Genomic DNA, 17,757 nt, shown 5'->3' with positions numbered 1-17,757 from the left:
TGAAGAGGGGAAGTGAATCAGTTTGGCGGAGGTGAGGAGGGAGGGCGTTCCAGGACCGCGGGAGGATGTGGCCTGGGGCTCGACGGCGGGACAGGCGAGACCAAGGGACGGCGAGGAGGTGGGCGGCGGAGGAGCGGAGCGTGCGGGGTGGGAGGTAGAAAGAGAGAAGGGAGGAGAGGTAGGAAGGGGCAAGGTGATGTAGAGCCTTGAAGCCTAGAGTGAGGAGTTTTTGTTTGGAGCGGAGGTCGATAGGCAACCACTGGAGTTGTTTAAGAAGGGGAGTGACATGCCAAGATCGTTTCTGCAGGAAGATGAGCCGGGCAGCGGAGTGAAGAATAGACTGGAGTGGGGCGAGAGAGGAGGAAGGGAGGTCAGAGAGAAGGCTGACACAGTAGTCTAGCCGGGATATAACGAGAGCCTGTAGCAGTAAGGTAGCCGTTTGGATGGAGAGGAAAGGGCGGATCTTGGCGATATTGTAAAGGTGAAACCGGCAGGTCTCGGTAACGGATAGGATGTGTGGGGTGAACGAGAGAGACGAGTCAAGGATGACCTACAGAACATAACCAAATACATACATCAAATGATCTAGCTTGATTCGATAGTGTCAACATGTTTTGAAATGAAAGACTCAAAATTTGCACTACTACTCTGAATTCAAAAGGTAAATATTGTTTCGTTTTTCAGGAAGGCCCGTCGATGAGCAGGGATTGTCTCTATCTGTGGCCGAATTGTACATTCCAAGTGCTGAGCACAGTGCTCTGCACATAGCAAGCGCTCAATAAATACTATTGAATGAATGAATGAATTGGATTCTTTCCTCTAGAAAGTAAAAGGTTTTTTTGTTTTGTTTTGTTTTCCTCATGGGATTCCAAAATGGAGTCTAGAGTGTCATGTTATTTTGACTAGGCATCCTACATAAGTACAGGAGTATCAACCTCAGCTCTCTTATTGTTCTACAACATAAAATTTCCCTTGAAGAAAATCATACATAACTGTGATATTTGTTAATCACTTCATTTATTAAGCACTGACTCTGTGCCAAGCACGGTTCTAAGCACTGAGGTGGAGACAGGACATGCAGGTTGGATACCTACAGCTGAGACTCACTTTCATTCTAGTATAAAGTGTCAGCTGTTACTCCATATTTCAGAAGAGGAAGCCCAGTTATACAATGGTAACTCACTCACCGGGCTGGGGTGGCATTTGGCTAAGCAGTCTGGAAGAAATTCAACTGTCTACCCGACACTCGAGGCAGGACCAATTTAATGTATTTTTTTTTTAAATGTATGGTATTTGGTAAACGCTTACTATGTGTCAAACACTGTTCTAAGAGCTGGGGTAGATAGAAGTTAACTAGGTGGCACACTGTCCCTATCCCACATGGAGCTACCTGATGGGAAGGAGAAAAGGAGAACTGAGAAATAGCAAAGTTCAGTGACTTGCCCAAGATCACAGAACAAGCAGTTGGAAGAGCCGGGATTAGAACCCAGGTCTTCCGACTCCCAGCCCCGTGCTTTCCAACAGGCTTTTGTATTTCTCTGGATAGAAGGGGCTGCTGTCTAGTTCCACTGCCTTCCCATGGTCATCTGAGGAGGCCACCAACAACAGAGAGGAGACTAACCCCCACCCCATCAACCTCCAGCCATTAAGAAGCCAAAATCACCCCTTCCCACCACCCCCCGAAAAAAAACCCAGACTCAAAGTCGCTGCACCCGACTGGTTGGAGGGCAGAAGTGGTGGAGGAGCTACCTAGAAGCAGAAAAGCAGAGGAAAATAACTTGAATAAGCCTTGGTAATGCCCCAGGGGATAATTTCTTCTACTGCACCACCATTAAATTGTCTTGCCTTATGCCGTCAAGTCGTCTCCGACCCACAGCGACGCCATGGTCGCATCTCTCTCAGAACGCCCCACCTCCATCTGCAATCTTTCTGGTAGTGTATCCATAGTTTTCTTGGTAAAAATACAGCAATGGTTTAGCAATGCCTCCTTCTGTGCAGTAAACTTAGGTCTCCTCCCTCGACTCTCTCTCACACCACTGCTGCTCAGCACAGGGGAGTCTTTTGCCATAACAGATTGCCTTCCACTCGCTAGCCACTGGCCAAGCTAGGAATGGAATGGATGTACCTCTGCTTGACTCTCCCTCCCGTAGTCGAAACTGGCAGAGTCCTGGAAATTCTCCAAGTGCAATCCTGAGAGAACCATTAAACTACACCACCAGTATTCTTTAATCACAAATTTACTCTTAACCACTCTAATTTGGGATTAAAAGCTGTTTAATTTGCAGAATGAATATTTGAAATGCATGGCAACAGCTCATTCATTCATTCCATCGTATTAACTGAGCGCTTACTCTGTGCAAAGCACTGTACTAAACTCTTGGGAAAGTACCATATAACAACAGACACATTCCCTGCCCACAACGAGCTGAGTCAATGACATTAATATACATAAATCAATAGGTTATTGATACATCCATATCTGCTGTGGGGCTCGGAGGGAGGATGAATGAAAGGAGCATGTCAGGGAGCTGCAGAAGAGAATGGGAGAAGAGGAGAGGAGGGTTTAGTCCGGGAAGGTTTCTTGGAGGAAATGCGCCTTCAATAACGCTTTGAATTGGGGAAAGCAATCATCGGTTTGATATGAAGAGGAAAGGCAATTCAGGCCAGAGGCAGGATGTGGGCGAGATGTCGGGGGCAAGATGGATGAGGTGGAGGCCCAGTGAAGGGGTTAGCATTAGAGGAATGAAGTGTGCGGGCTGGGTTGTAGTAGCAGAGTTGCGAGGTGAGGTAGGAGGTAGGAGGGGGCAAGAGGATTGACTGCTTTAAAGCCAATGATGAGGAGCTTTTGTTTGATGCGGAGGTGGATGGGCAACCACTCCAGCTTCTTGAGGAGTGGGGAAACACTGAATGTTTTGGAAGGAAAATGAGCCGGGCTGCAGAACGGAGTATGGACTGGATTTGGGAGAGACGGGAGGCAGGGAGGTCATTAGGGAGGCTGATATGATAATCGAGGTGGGATAGGAAAAGTGCTTGTATTAATTTGGTAGCAATTTGGATGGAGAGGAAGGGGGGGATTTTAGCGATTTATTTTGTTAATGAGGTGTCCATCCCCCTTGATTCAATTTATTGCGATTAAGTTGTCTTGTTTTTGTCCGTCTATCTCCCCCGATTAGACTGTGAGCCCATCAATGGGCAGGGATTGTCTCTGTTGCCAAATTGTACATTCCAAGCGCTTAGTACAGTGCTCTACACATAGTAAGCACTCAATAAATACTACTGAATGAATGAAGGCAGAACTGACAGGATTTAGTGATGGCTAATATGTGGTTTGAATGATAGTGAGGAGTCAAGGATAACACCAAGGTTATGGACTTATGAGACAAAAAGGACGGTGGTGTCTTCAACAGTGATGGGAAAGTGAGCCGGAGGACTGGTTGCAATGGGAAGATAAGACATTCGGTTTCAATAATAATAATAATGATGTTGGTATTTGTTAAGCGCTTACTATATGCCGAGCACTGTTCTAAGCGCTGGGGTAGATAAAGGGTTATCAGGTTGACCCACATGAGGCTCACAGCCTTAATTCCCATTTTCCAGATGAGGTCACTGAGGCACCAAGAAGTGAAGTGACTTGCCCGAAGTCACACAGCTGACAGGTGGCGGAGCTGGGATTAGAACCCATGACCTCTGACTCCTAAGCCCAGGCTCTTTCCACTGAGCCTCCCTGCTTCAATATTAATAATGGCATTTGTTAAGCGCTTACTATATGCAAAGCACTGTTCTAAGCACTGGGAGGGATACAAGGTGATCAGGCTGTCCCACTTGGGGCTCACAGTCTTCATCCCTGTTTTACAGATGAGATAACTGAGGCCCAGAGAGGTTAAGTGACTTGCCCAAGGTCACCCAGCCATATTAAGTCTTAGGTGACAGAAGGACATCCAAGTAATAATAACAATAATGTTGGTATTTGTTAAGTGCTTACTATGTGCAGAGCACTGTTCTAAGCGCTGGGGGAGATACAGGGTAATCAGGTTGTCCCACGTGAGGCTCACAGTCCTAATCCCCATTTTTAGATGAGGGAACTGAAGCACCGAGAAGTGAAGTGACTTGCCCACAGTCACACAGCTGCCAAGTGGCAGAGTCGGGATTCAAACCCAGGTCCTCTGACTCCAAAGCCCGGGCTCTTTCCGCTGAGCCACACTGCAAGTAGAGATGTCTTGAAGGCAGGAGGAAATGCAAGACTGCAGAGAGGGAGAGAGATCGGGGCTGGAGACGGAGACTTGGGTATCTTCTGCATAGAGGTGGTAGTTGAAGCTGTTCTCACACAGCTCCGAAAGTATATGTGCCTCTAGATGTGAGCTCGTTGGGGACACGCAGCTTGTCTGTTATACTGTTGTGCTGTACTCTCCCAAGCATTCAGTACACATTAAGCAATCAACAATGTGATTAATTGATTGACTGATTATCCTGCATCTACCCCAGCCTGGCACATAGGAAGAAATTAAACACCTTTATTGCCATCATCATTATTAATATTAATATTATTATTTAGAGAAGCAGCGGAGCCTGGGCTTGGGAGTCAGAGGTCATGGGTTCTAATTCCAGCTCTGCCACCTTGGGCAAGTCATTTCACTTCTTCTGGGCCTCAGTTCCCTCATCTGTAAAATGGGGATGAAGACTGTGAGCCCCAGGTGGGACCACCTGATCACCTTGTATCCCCCAGCCCTCAGAACAGTGCTTTGCACTTAGTAAGTGCTTAACAAATACCGCAATTTATTTTTTATTTTTTTATTATATTCTAGTGCTACCCACTCTCATTTATTATTATATTCTAGTGCTACCCACTCAATGCCCGTACGGAGGAGGGGAGTATAGGTGTCATGGTAGCAGGAATGAATCGGGTAGAGGGCAGGGAAGGCGGAAGAGAAGAACAAAGAAGAATATTGAAGTCCTGAGTATTGAAGGCACATCTCTTCCAAGAGGCCTTTCCAGACTAAGCCTCCTTTCCTCTTCTCCCTCTCCCTTCTGCAACGGCCTGACCTGCTCTGGACCTAACAGGCTAATTCCGAATCTCACTGACAAGGGCACAAGAGATGAAAAGAGGTATTCAAGTAAAATTCTGAAGAAGGGCCAAGCAAATGTCAGAATCTACACAAGATGCCAGATTAGCAGTGCTAATGTCTGCCAATATGGTTCAAACCTGACCTTGTGAGAATTCCTTTTAGTGGGGAGAAAGTAGCTAGTTTCCTCATTTCAATCCCAAGCTTCATTGCAGTCAGAGCAAACAAGGAACCAAGGTAATGTGTTACCAATCCACTGAATTACGCCTCCCCCTTTTTTAAAAAATGGTACTTGGGTCCAGAGCACTCTGCTAAGGGCTTGGAAGAGTACAACAGAGTTGGTAGGCACAATCCCTGCCCACAACAAACTTACAGTCTAGAGGGAGAGACAGACATTAATATCAATTAATATAAATTAAGAAATTAACATACACATGCATATAACATTATATATAACATTAACATACACATAACATATATTCAGGAGCTTGGACCAGTGATCCAGTGTGGCTTAGTGGAAAGAGCACGGACTTGAGAGTCAGAGGTCGTGGGTTCTGATTCCGGCTCCGCCACTTGCTAGCTGTGTGACTTTGGCATGCCACTTAACTTCTCTGTGCCTTAGTTACCTCATCTGGAAAATGGGGACTAAGACTGGAGCCCCATGTGGGACAATCTGGTCACCTTGTAACTACCCCAGTGCTTAGACCAGTTCTTGGCACACAGTAAGAGCTCAACAAATACCATTATTATTATAATTATTAAGAGGGTCCAGGAAATGTTATGGAGAAAGAACCAGCAAGGTCTATCAAATGACCTCATAAAAATCTTGGGAGAATAAATGAAGTTATGTATGAACGCCTTACATATTTGCAAATGGAAACAGTTCAACTGGTGATTAACAGAACAGGTTAGTATGAATTATGAATTGGTGCTTAGCTTGAAATTTAGTGAATGATTTATGATATTAGTAAATCTATGCCAATGGATAATCCCCAGTGTTCTGAAAATTCAAAAGTGGATTGTACATGCATATTACTAACATCTACAAAATGCCTGGAAGACGAATAATACAAACTGTAAATTATTACTATTGATATTGACTCAAATTGATCATGATGGTTTTTATTTGCAAATAAAACCTACGTTTTGAAAAATGGAGAAACAGACCGAGTGTTTCTTTTTATGTTACAGTCTGAAACCTTGGGGAAATTTTTAAAGTTATAGGAAAGACAGTTTTAGAAAGAAAATTTTCAAGATTTCATCACAGTTTGGTAAATCAAACAAGCAATACCTACATCAGTGATGGAGAGAGTACATAACTTTGAAAAAGTCATTGCTAAATGGCTGAAGTCAATTGCTCACACAAAGCACATTTTAAAAGATCATCTGCCTTTCCTAAGACAAAAGTACTATAATGAATTCCTGAACATCCCTGCCACCCTTAAGGAAGAGGCCCTTCTTGATACAGAAAACCCGCTGAAGTGTATGAGAAGCAGCATGGCTCAGTGGCAAGAGCCTGGGCTTGGGAGTCAGAGGTTATGGGTTCGAATCCCAGCTCTGCCGCTTGCCAGCTGTGTGACTTTGGGCAAGTCACTTAACTTCTCCGTGCCTCAGTTCCCTCAACTGTAAAATGGGGATTAAAAAAACTGTGAGCGCCACGCGGGACAACCTGATCACCTTGTATCCCCCCAGCGCTTAGAACAGTGTTTTGCACCTAGTAAGCACTCAACAAATACCAACATTATTATTATTAGGCAATACTGCTTCTCATTCTGAAAAAAATCAGTCTAAAAAAACTGTTTTTTCTCCCCCGATTAGACTGTAAGCCCGTCAAGGGGCAGGGACTGTCTCTATCTGTTGCCGATTTGTACATTCCAAGCGCTTAATACAGTGCTCTGCACATAGTAAGTGCTCAGTAAATATTATTGAATGAATGAATGTAGACCAGACTACAAACCCCACTTCTACAGTCCAAGTCAGGAGACACAGAAAAACCTGCTCAAAATTACAGCAAGAACCCTTCTATACAGATCCTGAGGAACGGCGTGCTTCCTGGCACAGGGTGTGGCTTCAAGCCAAGGTGACTGCTAGTTGGGTTTTAGATCGGGCAGCCCACTTTTCACCTGGTCAGTCACCTGTCTGGGACTGAGGTGACACGGGCCTTTATGTCCAGTACTCTGACCACCCACCCGCCTCTGCCTACCAGCTTCTAAGTCTCAGGGTCTGAAAATGGTGCCCACGTTTCCAGGGATCTGACAGGAGAAAACCTCTGGACTGCACGCTCGTTGTGGGCAGGGAATGTGTCTGTTATGTTGTTCTTCTGAATACATTCAATCGTATTTACTGAGAGCTTACTGGGTGCAGAGCACTGTACTAAGCGCATGGGTCAGTACAACAATAAACCGACACAGTCCCTGCCCACAACAAGCAGCACTCTGCACATGGTAAGCGCTCGATAAATACTGACTGAGAAAACAATACCTGCAAAGTACAGGAGGAGATCACAGGATACGGTAAATTGGGTTGTCAATGAGAAACGAACCGAGTTCAGCGGGCTACTACACAATGAAATTAGCAGAAGAATCGGAGGACAGGGGGCTCAGTCTGACCCTTTCCCTACTATCGCTAGAGTGAAGCAGAGCTGGGGGTTTGGTCTAGTCCCATTCAAAGAAGGAAACTACAACTAACGTTGCAGTGAGGTATCTGAAAACTGGAATCCAAATGTCCTTCTGGCTCAACAGGTTATGAGACTGTGGCATAATGACTGTTTCCTGCATATGACGAGGCTCTGTCTTAAAGTGAAAAAAACTACTGCAGGGCGTGTCAGTCTTTCATCTGTCTATTCAGCTACACTTGTGTACATGGATACTGACTGGATCATCAACTTTGACTTTAACTTTGAAAATTAAAGAAGGCTGTGTGTATGCATGCATATATACATAATATATATTTTATACGCACTCATAAGTACACTCTATATACACGCACACCTGTGTGTATAAAATTTATATATATATAAAGTAAGCATATAAAGGCATTTGTTGAACATTATCTTCAACATTTATGGAGGCTGGAAGGAAGATAGCCTGGAAACTACTTGTGGGAAGGGAACATCCCTACCAACTCTGTGTATTATACTCTCCCAAGTGCTTAGTACAGTGCTCTTCATACAGGATTTAACAAATACCAAACAAATAACAAATAGTGGTTGACTGATTGAAGTTAGATGATCAAGGGTGTCGAGGAGTTTTCGTGTTCTATGCTCTGTGTATTATGGTTCAGAATTAGGAATTGGGTTATAATCCCGGCTCCACCATTTGCCTCCTCTGTGACCTTGGGCAAAACACTTCATTTCTCTGAGACTCAGTTTCCTCAACTGTAAAATGAGGATTCAAATCCTATTCTCCCTCCTACTTAGACTGTGAGTTCCTTGAGGGACAAGGATGTGTCTGACCAGATTAATTTGTATCTAACCCAGCATTTACAACAGTGCTTGACACCAAGTGCTTAAATATACTATTAAAAACCTGCAGAAAAGAAGATGTTCAGAGAGGGCAGCAACTTTTTAAAATATACCCATTACCATATAAATGGCTTGTGAGCAAAAACACAGTTTGTGACCTGTGACGATGCTAACCCATCAGTCAAATGGTGAGTTCCGGCAGAGTCAGGCACATGATTTGACTGTTGAAGAATTTTTATAACTCTGCCTATCAGAAATGTGGTCATGGAGATTTACAATGGAGATACTGACCTGTTTGGCCTCACTTAGGAACAGGAAGAATCCAGAAATTGCCTATTTACTGAACAGAATGTGTGCCTTCTGTTATTTGCATAGCTAGGAGGCATAATGTTTGATACCTGAGAGTTTATAGGTATCACTGGCTTCAAGGATTTCCATTAGCTGACTCCCACTGTACCTATCACTCTCTTTTCCTGTTCTACACCCATTTGTGATCTTAGTTTTTCCTAATCGACCCTTATTATTGTACCTCCCTGTCTCCTGTCTCTAAATCCATTGACTTTACCTTTCTTCCTGAATGGAATTTCCTTTGCCCTCTGCTCCCCTCAGCAGGTCCCTCCTTTCTTAGCCCTCCTAAAAAGTCGCCTCAGCCAAGAAGCGTTCTCTCAGTATTCCCCCACCTACTTGGCAATGCTATATTACCAGCCACTTTAACATTAATGTAAAATTCACTAATGTTTGTCATTTGTACCTATTTTTCTCCTCTACTCAAGAGCAATTTCTGTTAGCTTGGACTGTAAGTGTCTTGTGGGCAGGGACTCTGCGATAGTATCTATTGAGTGACTCCTCTGTGCAAAACGCTGTACTAGTGTTTGGAAGAGTAGCAAAAAATCAGTGTTTGTCATTCCTTTCCTCAAGAAGCTTACAATTTAGTGCAAAAGACAGACACTATAACAGATTATAGGTAGGAGGAAGAAATGGAGTATAAAGATTGGGAGGTTAGTGCTACAGTGTATGTCAGTTACCCAATGTTTGGGTGTCATGGAGGTGAAAAGGATACAGGGTAGGGAAATGAGAGATTAATTAACAAAGGCCTCCTGGAGGAAAAAGGGGTTTCAGAAGGACTTTGATGATAGGAAGAGCTGGGTTCTGCTGAAGTTACAAATGGAAGGTGGGCACGAGCAAGACATCGGCAACAGGAGAGATGAGAACACGCTTAGTGAGTAGGTTTGCTCGATGAGAGGTATGAAGCATGCAAATGGGTGTAGAAGAGGAAGAGCAAGGATAATTAAGAGGATAAATCTGATCGTGTGCCTTGTAGCTAGTGGTCAGGAGTTTCTCACTAATGAAGAGAGAAACAGGTAACCACTGGAGGGTTTTGACGAATAAGGAGATATATGGCAGTTTTAGAAAAACAATCTGGGAGGCAGAGCGAAGAATGGACTGGAGCAGGGAGAGTCTAGAAAGAGGAATATCTAGCACGGAGAATGCTCCTGTAGTTGAGCCTGGTCCTGGACCAGTGTCGGGGCAGTTTGGATAGATATGAAAGGGCAGATTCTGGAAGGCTGTGGAGAAAGAACTGAGGGGATTTGGCCATATTCCCCCAAAGCTAGCTACAGTATTTTACATATAGTAGACATCTCCTAAATGCTGTTAATGATTGATATGAGTATTTTATATCATTACCAAAGATAATTTATCTTAGCAGGGCAACATCTGAAACTACGTCAATTAATCAGTATTTACTGAGCACCTACTCCGTGCAGGGTACTGTACTACTAAGCATTTGGGAAGGTGAACTGAGAAGACATAATCCCTGCCCTTGGGTAATATTACATAAAGGGCAGGAGAAGCAAAGAGCTTAAAGATATGTACAACTAAGTGCTACTTTGATACTCACTCTGGCTCCGTAGCATTTCTGTGCATATCTTTATATCACTCAATGGTATTTATTAAGCACTTACTATGTTCAGAGCACTGTACTAAGCTCTCTGTTGTATTATACCCTCCCAAGTGCTGAGTACAGTGCTCTGCACTTAATAAGCACTCAATAAATACCACTGATTAATTGACTGATACAACAGACTTAGTGGACACAACAGACACATAACCACAATGAGCTTATAGTTCAGAGGGGGAGACTGACATTCATAATAATAATAATAATAATGTTGGTATTTGTTAAGCGCTTACTATGTGCAGAGCCCTGTTCTAAGTGCTGGGGTAGATAGACGGTAATCAGGTTGTCCCACGTGAGGCTCACAGTCTTAATCCCCATTTTACAGATGAGGTAACTGAGACACAGAAAAGTTAAGTGACTTGCCCACAGTCACATAAATGACAAGTGGCAAAGCCGGGATTCAAACCCATTACCTCTGATTCCCAAGCCCGGGCTCTTTCCACTGAGCTATGCTGCTTCTCTAAAAATTAGTATTAGCATGTAAAAATACATATACATATATAAAGCTAGGTACATAAGTGTTGTGGGCTTGGGGCAAATATCAAACATTCAAAGATCACAGATCCAAGTGCATTGATGACGCAGAAGGGAGAGTGAGCTGGTGACGGAGGGCTTAATCAGGGAAGGACGTGACCATAATAATGCTCTGAAGGTGGAGAGCGCGGCAGTCTGGTGTATATGGAGGGGGACGGTGTTCTAGGCTGGTGGAGGATTTGGGAAAGGGGTTGTCGTCGGCCAGATGAATGAGATCAGGGCACAGGGAGTAAGCTAGGGCAAGAGAAGCAGAATGTGCAGGCTGGGCTGTAGAATCAGCATGGCTTAGTGGAAAGAGCACTGGTTTTGGAGTCAAAGGTCCTGAGTTCGAATCCCAGCCCCGCCACCTGTCAGCTGTGTGACTTTGGGCAGGTCACTTAACTTCTCTGTGCTGCGGTTACCTCATCTGTAAAATGGGGATAAAGACTGTGAGCCCCATGTGGGACAACCTGATAACCTTGCATCTACCCCAGGGCTTAGAACAGTCTTTGGCACTAGTAAGCACTTAACAAATAGCATTGGCTCAGTGGAAAGAGCCCGGGCTTGGGAGTCAGAGGTCATCGGTTCGAATCCCTGCTCTGCCACTTGGCAGCTGGGTGACTGTGGACAAGTCACTTAACTTGTCTGGGTCTCAGTTACCTCATCTGTAAAATGGGGATTAACTGTGAGCCTCATGTGGGACAACCCGATTACCCTGTATCTACCCCAGTGCTTAGAACAGTGCTCTGCACATAGTAAGCGCTTAACAAATGCCAACATTATTATTATTATTAATATTAAGAGATCAGTGAAGTGAAGTTGGATGGGGCGAGTGCTTCAAATTGTAGAAAATTAATATTCTACTATTTCCCTTATTTACAATTTATTTTAATGGCTGCCCCCCCCCAGCTCATAGACTCTAAACTCTTTGTGGGCAGGGATTACATATACCAACTCGATTGTATTGTGCTATCCCACAGGTTCAATAAATTCCACTGATTTACTAACAGAGGTCAGGGGGCCAAATATCCAAGTGATTAGGGATGAAATTTTGAATGCATAGATAATGTAGAAGTGTTGAAGATGGTAACTGAAGAATCAAGTGGGAAGATGAGAGATTAATCAGGGAAGACCTCCTGGAGGAGATGTCATTTTAAAAGGGTTTCGAAGGGTCTGCGGGCTCTGAAAATTAGCAGAAAGAAACTAATTCTGGCAGCTCCCTGGAAGAGAAAAACAACTCAAATGATTACTGTACCTTCATGACGTCTTTATATGATTTTATGACCTTAACTTCCCCCTTTTCATCAACTTCATGCTCCACACCTTCATCTGCAGCTTCATAGCCTTCATCGTGGCTACTATCAGCCTCCACGGTATTGGTCATGTGATCGATAAGCTGCTCCAGCGGAGGGCTTAGTTCCCGTTCCTCATTCTCCTTCAAACCATAGTCCAGGGCTTTATAAATGATGATGCCTAACGCTTCGATAATCTAGAAACCGAGAGGCAAAAGAAGGGAAAATGGGAAAGAAAAGATCAGAATCATTTCAGATTCCAATAGGGACAACATCACGACAAAGATTTTAAAATAGGCCCATTTTGTTCATCTAGCACAATTTGTGCCACCATTTACTTATATACATGGAGATGTGTTAAGAGCAATATGATTTACTACATGTTAAAAATGGAAAGAAATATAATAGGATTTACTATATGTCAAAAATGGAAAGAAATATTTAAACCCTTTTTCTGAAAACAAAATAGCAAATTTAAAGCATCTTGTTATTTTTCCTTCTTCTTCCCCATGCTGAAAGTCTCAAAAGTCTCAAAATCTTGCTGGAGGCTCTTAGAGTGTTCCGCACGCTGTACCTCGATCCCATCTATCTGGCTGCCGACCTCTTGCCCTCATCCTACCTCTGACCTGGAACCCCCTCCTTCCTCATATCAGTCAGATAATTGCTCTCCCCCACTTCAAAGCCTTTTTGAAGGCCCATCTCCTCCAAGAAACCTTCCCTGACTAAGCCCTCCTCTCCTCTTCTCCCACTCCCTTCTGAGTAAGAGCAGAGGTTCTTACTTACTCCATTCTTCCTCCCTCCCATCCCCTCAGCACAAATGTATATATTTGTATATATCTGTCATTTATTTATCTATTTATTTATATTAATGTTTAACTCCCTCTGTATACTCTGAGCTCGTTGTGGTCTGGAATGTGACTATTTGCTGTTATATCGTATTTTCCCAAGCACTTAGTACAGTGCTTTGCCCAAGAATGTGCTCAAAAAATACAACTGAATGAATGCACACAGTAAGTACTCAGTAAATAGTATTGATCGATTGCAAAAAAGGTAACCCCTATATGTTTTTTCCTGTGAACTACTATGTAATGGAATCTCCTTTTGGCCATTAGAAGGTCTGAAGGGGGGTTGGGGGTGGGCAAGGGACAGAAGGTGGTGTGAAGGCAGAGGACTGGGGTGGTTGGGCAGGAGAGAGTTCTGTATTCAAATTCATTTCTAGCATCACACTCACTACTAGAAACCCTTGGGGGAGAGGGATTATTAATAACAACTGCAGAGTCCTCAAAGTAAGACTCCACCTCTCAAATTAATCAATCAATCTTGTTTGAGCACATACTGCGTGCAGAGCACTGTACCAAGCACTTGGGAGAATATGGGCCTGGGAGTCAGAAGGTCATGGGTTCTAATTCCGGCTCCGCCACTTGTCTGCTGTATGACCTTCGGCAAGTCACTTTACTTCTCTGTACCTCAGTTACCTCATCTGTAAAATGGGGATGAAGACTGGGAGCCCCACATGGGACGGGAACTTTGTCCAACCCGATTTGCTTGTATCCACCCCAGCACTTAGTACAGAACTTGACACAGAGTAAGCGTTTAAAAAAGACCGCAATTATTATTATAATGATGATAGAACAGAGTGGTACACATGTTCCCTGCCCACAAGTTTACATCTAGATGGTGAGACGGCCATTTATATAAACAAATGACGGATACGTATGTAGTGCTGTGGGGCTGAGGGAGGGGCGAATAAAGGGAGCGAATCCAAGTGCAAGGGTGACACAGAAGGGGATGGGAGAAGAGGAATTGAAGACTTGGCTGGGGAAGGCTCTTGGAGGAGATGTGCTTTTAAATCCAACACAAGTTCCTCCAAAGAGTGCGCCTCCTTTCATGAATGGAAAAAGAGCAGCCCACCACAATTCTCCGCAAAGGTTACATGCCCGAATCATGCTGGAGAAATCCAAGGTGATGGGAGCTAGAGGTTCTCACAGACACACGGCCCAAACTGAATGAACTGATTGCAACTCTGTCGGAAGAGTCGAGCCTCTTCCTATAGAAATCTGTTAGGAACAAGCAGTCTCTATGCTTTGTACAAATGCTTTTCCAAGAATCTAAATATTAGATTTGAGGTCTCTGTGTTGAATGATGTTCACTTTTCCCTGGATCTAATCTCCAAATATACACAGAAAATGCCTTGTTTTGCCATCTTCGATATAGCCACCTTTCAACGTCACTCCGCTCCTCAAAATATAAAAAATAAAATGGTTATCCATTCCTCTCCACTTCAAGAAGTAACTTTTGACCACTGACTTTAAGGAACTCCACCATCAACTCTCCCTCTTGCTTATCCACTCTACACTCCCAATACACTCCAGCTCACACTCTTCATTCCTGTCCTGGTAACCAACTCACTTTGCCTTGTTCTCATATATCCTCTCTCTAACTCCTTATTCATAGCCTCACCTCCTGCCTGGAAATTTCTCTCTTCTTCAAATCCTTCAGACCACAGCTCCCCACATCTTCAAATCCTATTGCCACTAGAAGGCCTTCCCTGATTCATTTTTCTCCTCCCTCAATGACATCATCCCAACTATCACTTCAGCCCTTTCTCATCGCCTCCACACACACGTACTCACAACCACCCATAGCACTTCAGTTCACACGGGCATGCATATACTTTACTATTTTAAGCATTCAATCATCCCGGCTCCACCTGTTGCTTGGGGCACATCACTTACCTGCTCTCTACCTCAGTTTCCCCATCTGTAAAATGGAGATTAAATAGCTGAGAACACTCCTGCTTAGACTCTGAGCCCCATGTGGGACAGAGACTGTGTCCGACCTGATTAATTTATACTTACACCAGAATTTAGAACGGTGCTCGACACAGAGAAACCCTTAACAAATGTCATTACTATTATTCACCCATTTATCCATGTTTCCGGTCTCTTTTTCCTACTGTTGGGGAAATCATTTTGTGACTGCCTTTCCCACTAAGTTGCATACTCCTTGACGGCAGGGATTGTGTTTTCTAAAACTACTATATTCTCCCAAATCACAGTCGCACACAGGTACTCAATAAATATTACTGATTAATGAAATGTATTTACAGCCCCAAAACTGGGAGAGGAAACAATCTACTTAAATCTAATAAATGAATACAATAAAAAGTGTATTTAACGGAAATTTTCTCTGCATTACTGGACCTTTAAATAACCTGGATTCATAAAAACAAATCTAAGCAAGATACAAGAGGAAGCAGCATGGCCTAGTGGAAAGAGCACTGATCTGGGAGTCAGAAAACCTGGGTTTTAATCCTGGCTTGGACACATACCTGTTGTGTGATCTGGGCAAGTCACTTAACTTCTCTGTGCCTCAGATCGCTCCATCTGCAAAATGGGGATTCAATTACCTGTTCTCCCTCGTATGTAGACTGGGAGCCCCATGAGGGACCTGACCATCGAACATATTAATTGAATACTTATTGTGTGCAGAGCACTGAACTTGGAAGACTACAGCATCACAATACATCCCCTACCCAAAAATGATCCTGAATCTGCTCCAGGGCTTAGTACAGTGCTTGGCACACAGTAAGCACTTAAATACCACAATTAACAAAGTTTTGTGCATAAGCACTTTTGGATGGGAAAATGGCTTAAGACATTCAAAAAGAATAGGACTAAAACTCAATTACAGCTGCTGATTTCCTTGACATACTGGCTGTTCCAGATCAGTAAATGGTTCCTTTTTTGTGTGCTCTGTAGGGATTTAATATGCACTAAGCTGACTGACAACAGTAATCTACTAAATAACTATTTAGAATTCTCCTGCATCTTTGACATCAATGAAGAGGACTAAAGGACAATGTACTTTTCAGTGACCTTCACAATTTTATTTCACCTCACTTGACTAGAGTATTTAAACTCTGAAATTTGGCACTTAACAGGTACAGTTAATTTGATGATTAACTGGAAATTAAAAATATATTAAAAATACTCTCAAGAGTACACACACATACACACACAAACATTCCATGTGAATAGAGTCACAAGATTAAGAATTTTTATGCAAACATACAATCATCAGCTGAAAGTAAGATTATTCTTAACAAAGATCCTTTTTTTAAAATGTATGCTTCTTCAGCAGTGGAAAAATCTTGACATTTTGATTAAGAGGAGTATGGGTAAAAGCACAATGAATAGATATGATTTCATTTCTCAACTCCTAGATTACAAAAGTCAAGTTTACTAGATTTACTATTTTGCTTTTTTATGATGCTAGACTAAGTTCGTTGTAGAGAATGTATTTACCAAGTCTGTTGTAGGGTACTCTTCCAAGCGCTTAGCACATGGCTCCGCACACAGTAAGTGCTCAATAAATATGACTGATTGATTAATAAATAGGAGGGAGAATAGGTATTGAATCCCCATTTTACGGGTGAGGAAATCAATCATATTTATTGAGTGCTTACTGTGTGCAGAGCACTGTACTAAGAACTTGGCCAAGTGGAATATAATAGAGGTAGTAGACACGCTCCCTGCTCACAACAAACTGAAGCATAGAGGAGTTAAGTGAATTGCCAAAGGTCACCCGGCAGACAAGTGGCAGAGCCGGGGTTATAACCCTGGTCCTCTGACTCCAAGGCCTGTGCTCTTTCCACTAGACCATGCTGCATGCATTTCTATTTTCTGTTGACATTAATATACACAAAAGTGTTCATTGTGCCCAACCATAGCAAAATAACTTACAATACTAAAAAAGATTTTTTTGGGTCACATTCTGACTGTTGAAAGATTTTGTCGTTCCACTGATTTCAACCACAGTGACTTTGCAAAAATTAGATAAGCATGGAGCCTGGAACCCAGACATAGTGTTGTATATTGTTGTTGTGAGAAAGTAAATAAAATGATTTACAATCAAAAAAATTAAAATTCATTGTAAAAAATCATAATGTCTACTTTTTATCAATAGTGCTTATTGAGTACTGCCTTTGAGGAGCTTGCTATCAAAGGAGACAAATATAATATGGTGAACGTACAATAGTTTAGAGTATAAGAGTGTGGATAAAAAACAGCTAACCAAAGGGGAATAAATACATAAAGCAATATATAAGGGCCAAGGTGGCAAGCAGGAGGATTAATAGGGAAATGTTTCCAATATGAAGCAGTTTGGGGTTTTTTTTTCATTTAATCATATTTATTGAGTGTTTATTGGGTGCAAAGCAATATGCTAAGTAATTGGGAGAGTACAATATCACAACAAATAGACCCATTCCTGCCTACAGTGAGCTCACAGTCTAGAGGGGGAAGGGCTTTGAAGAAGAGGAGCGACTTGGCAATGCTGAGGGGGAAGGGAAAATATTCCAAGAAGCAGGGAAAGATAAGAAATTGTGTGGAAGCAGAAATGTTGAATGGGGGAAATGATTAAGAATTCTCACTTCTTCTGCATGGAGTATGCTTGGGAGAGTAGTAT

At 43.0% G+C, this 17,757-nt stretch overlaps 1 protein-coding gene and 1 non-coding gene across 9 annotated transcripts in view; both read right to left on the bottom strand.

Annotated features, from left to right (window-relative positions):
• Window positions 1–17,757, bottom strand: part of SPIRE1 (spire type actin nucleation factor 1) — a 183,543-nt gene that overhangs the window by 88,977 nt on the left and 76,809 nt on the right. For all 8 annotated transcript variants that reach the window (XR_003759843.2, XM_029066004.1, XM_029066008.1 and 5 more), the window contains exon 3: window positions 12,252–12,485. Coding sequence is in view for 7 of the 8 variants with exons in the window: in XM_029066004.1 (XP_028921837.1) it covers window positions 12,252–12,485 (234 nt within the window). In the remaining variant the exon portion in view is untranslated. The remainder of the gene's footprint in view (window positions 1–12,251; window positions 12,486–17,757) is intronic.
• LOC114812532 lies at window positions 2,063–2,200 on the bottom strand. The gene has a single exon (XR_003760183.1). It is a non-coding gene; the product is annotated as a small nucleolar RNA SNORA7 (small nucleolar RNA).

This window comes from Ornithorhynchus anatinus, chromosome 5 (assembly GCF_004115215.2).
Source record: "Ornithorhynchus anatinus isolate Pmale09 chromosome 5, mOrnAna1.pri.v4, whole genome shotgun sequence".
NCBI lineage: Eukaryota > Metazoa > Chordata > Mammalia > Monotremata > Ornithorhynchidae > Ornithorhynchus > Ornithorhynchus anatinus.
The sequence above is the reverse complement of the archived record's forward strand: the minus strand, read 5'-3'. Positions and strand labels throughout refer to the sequence as shown.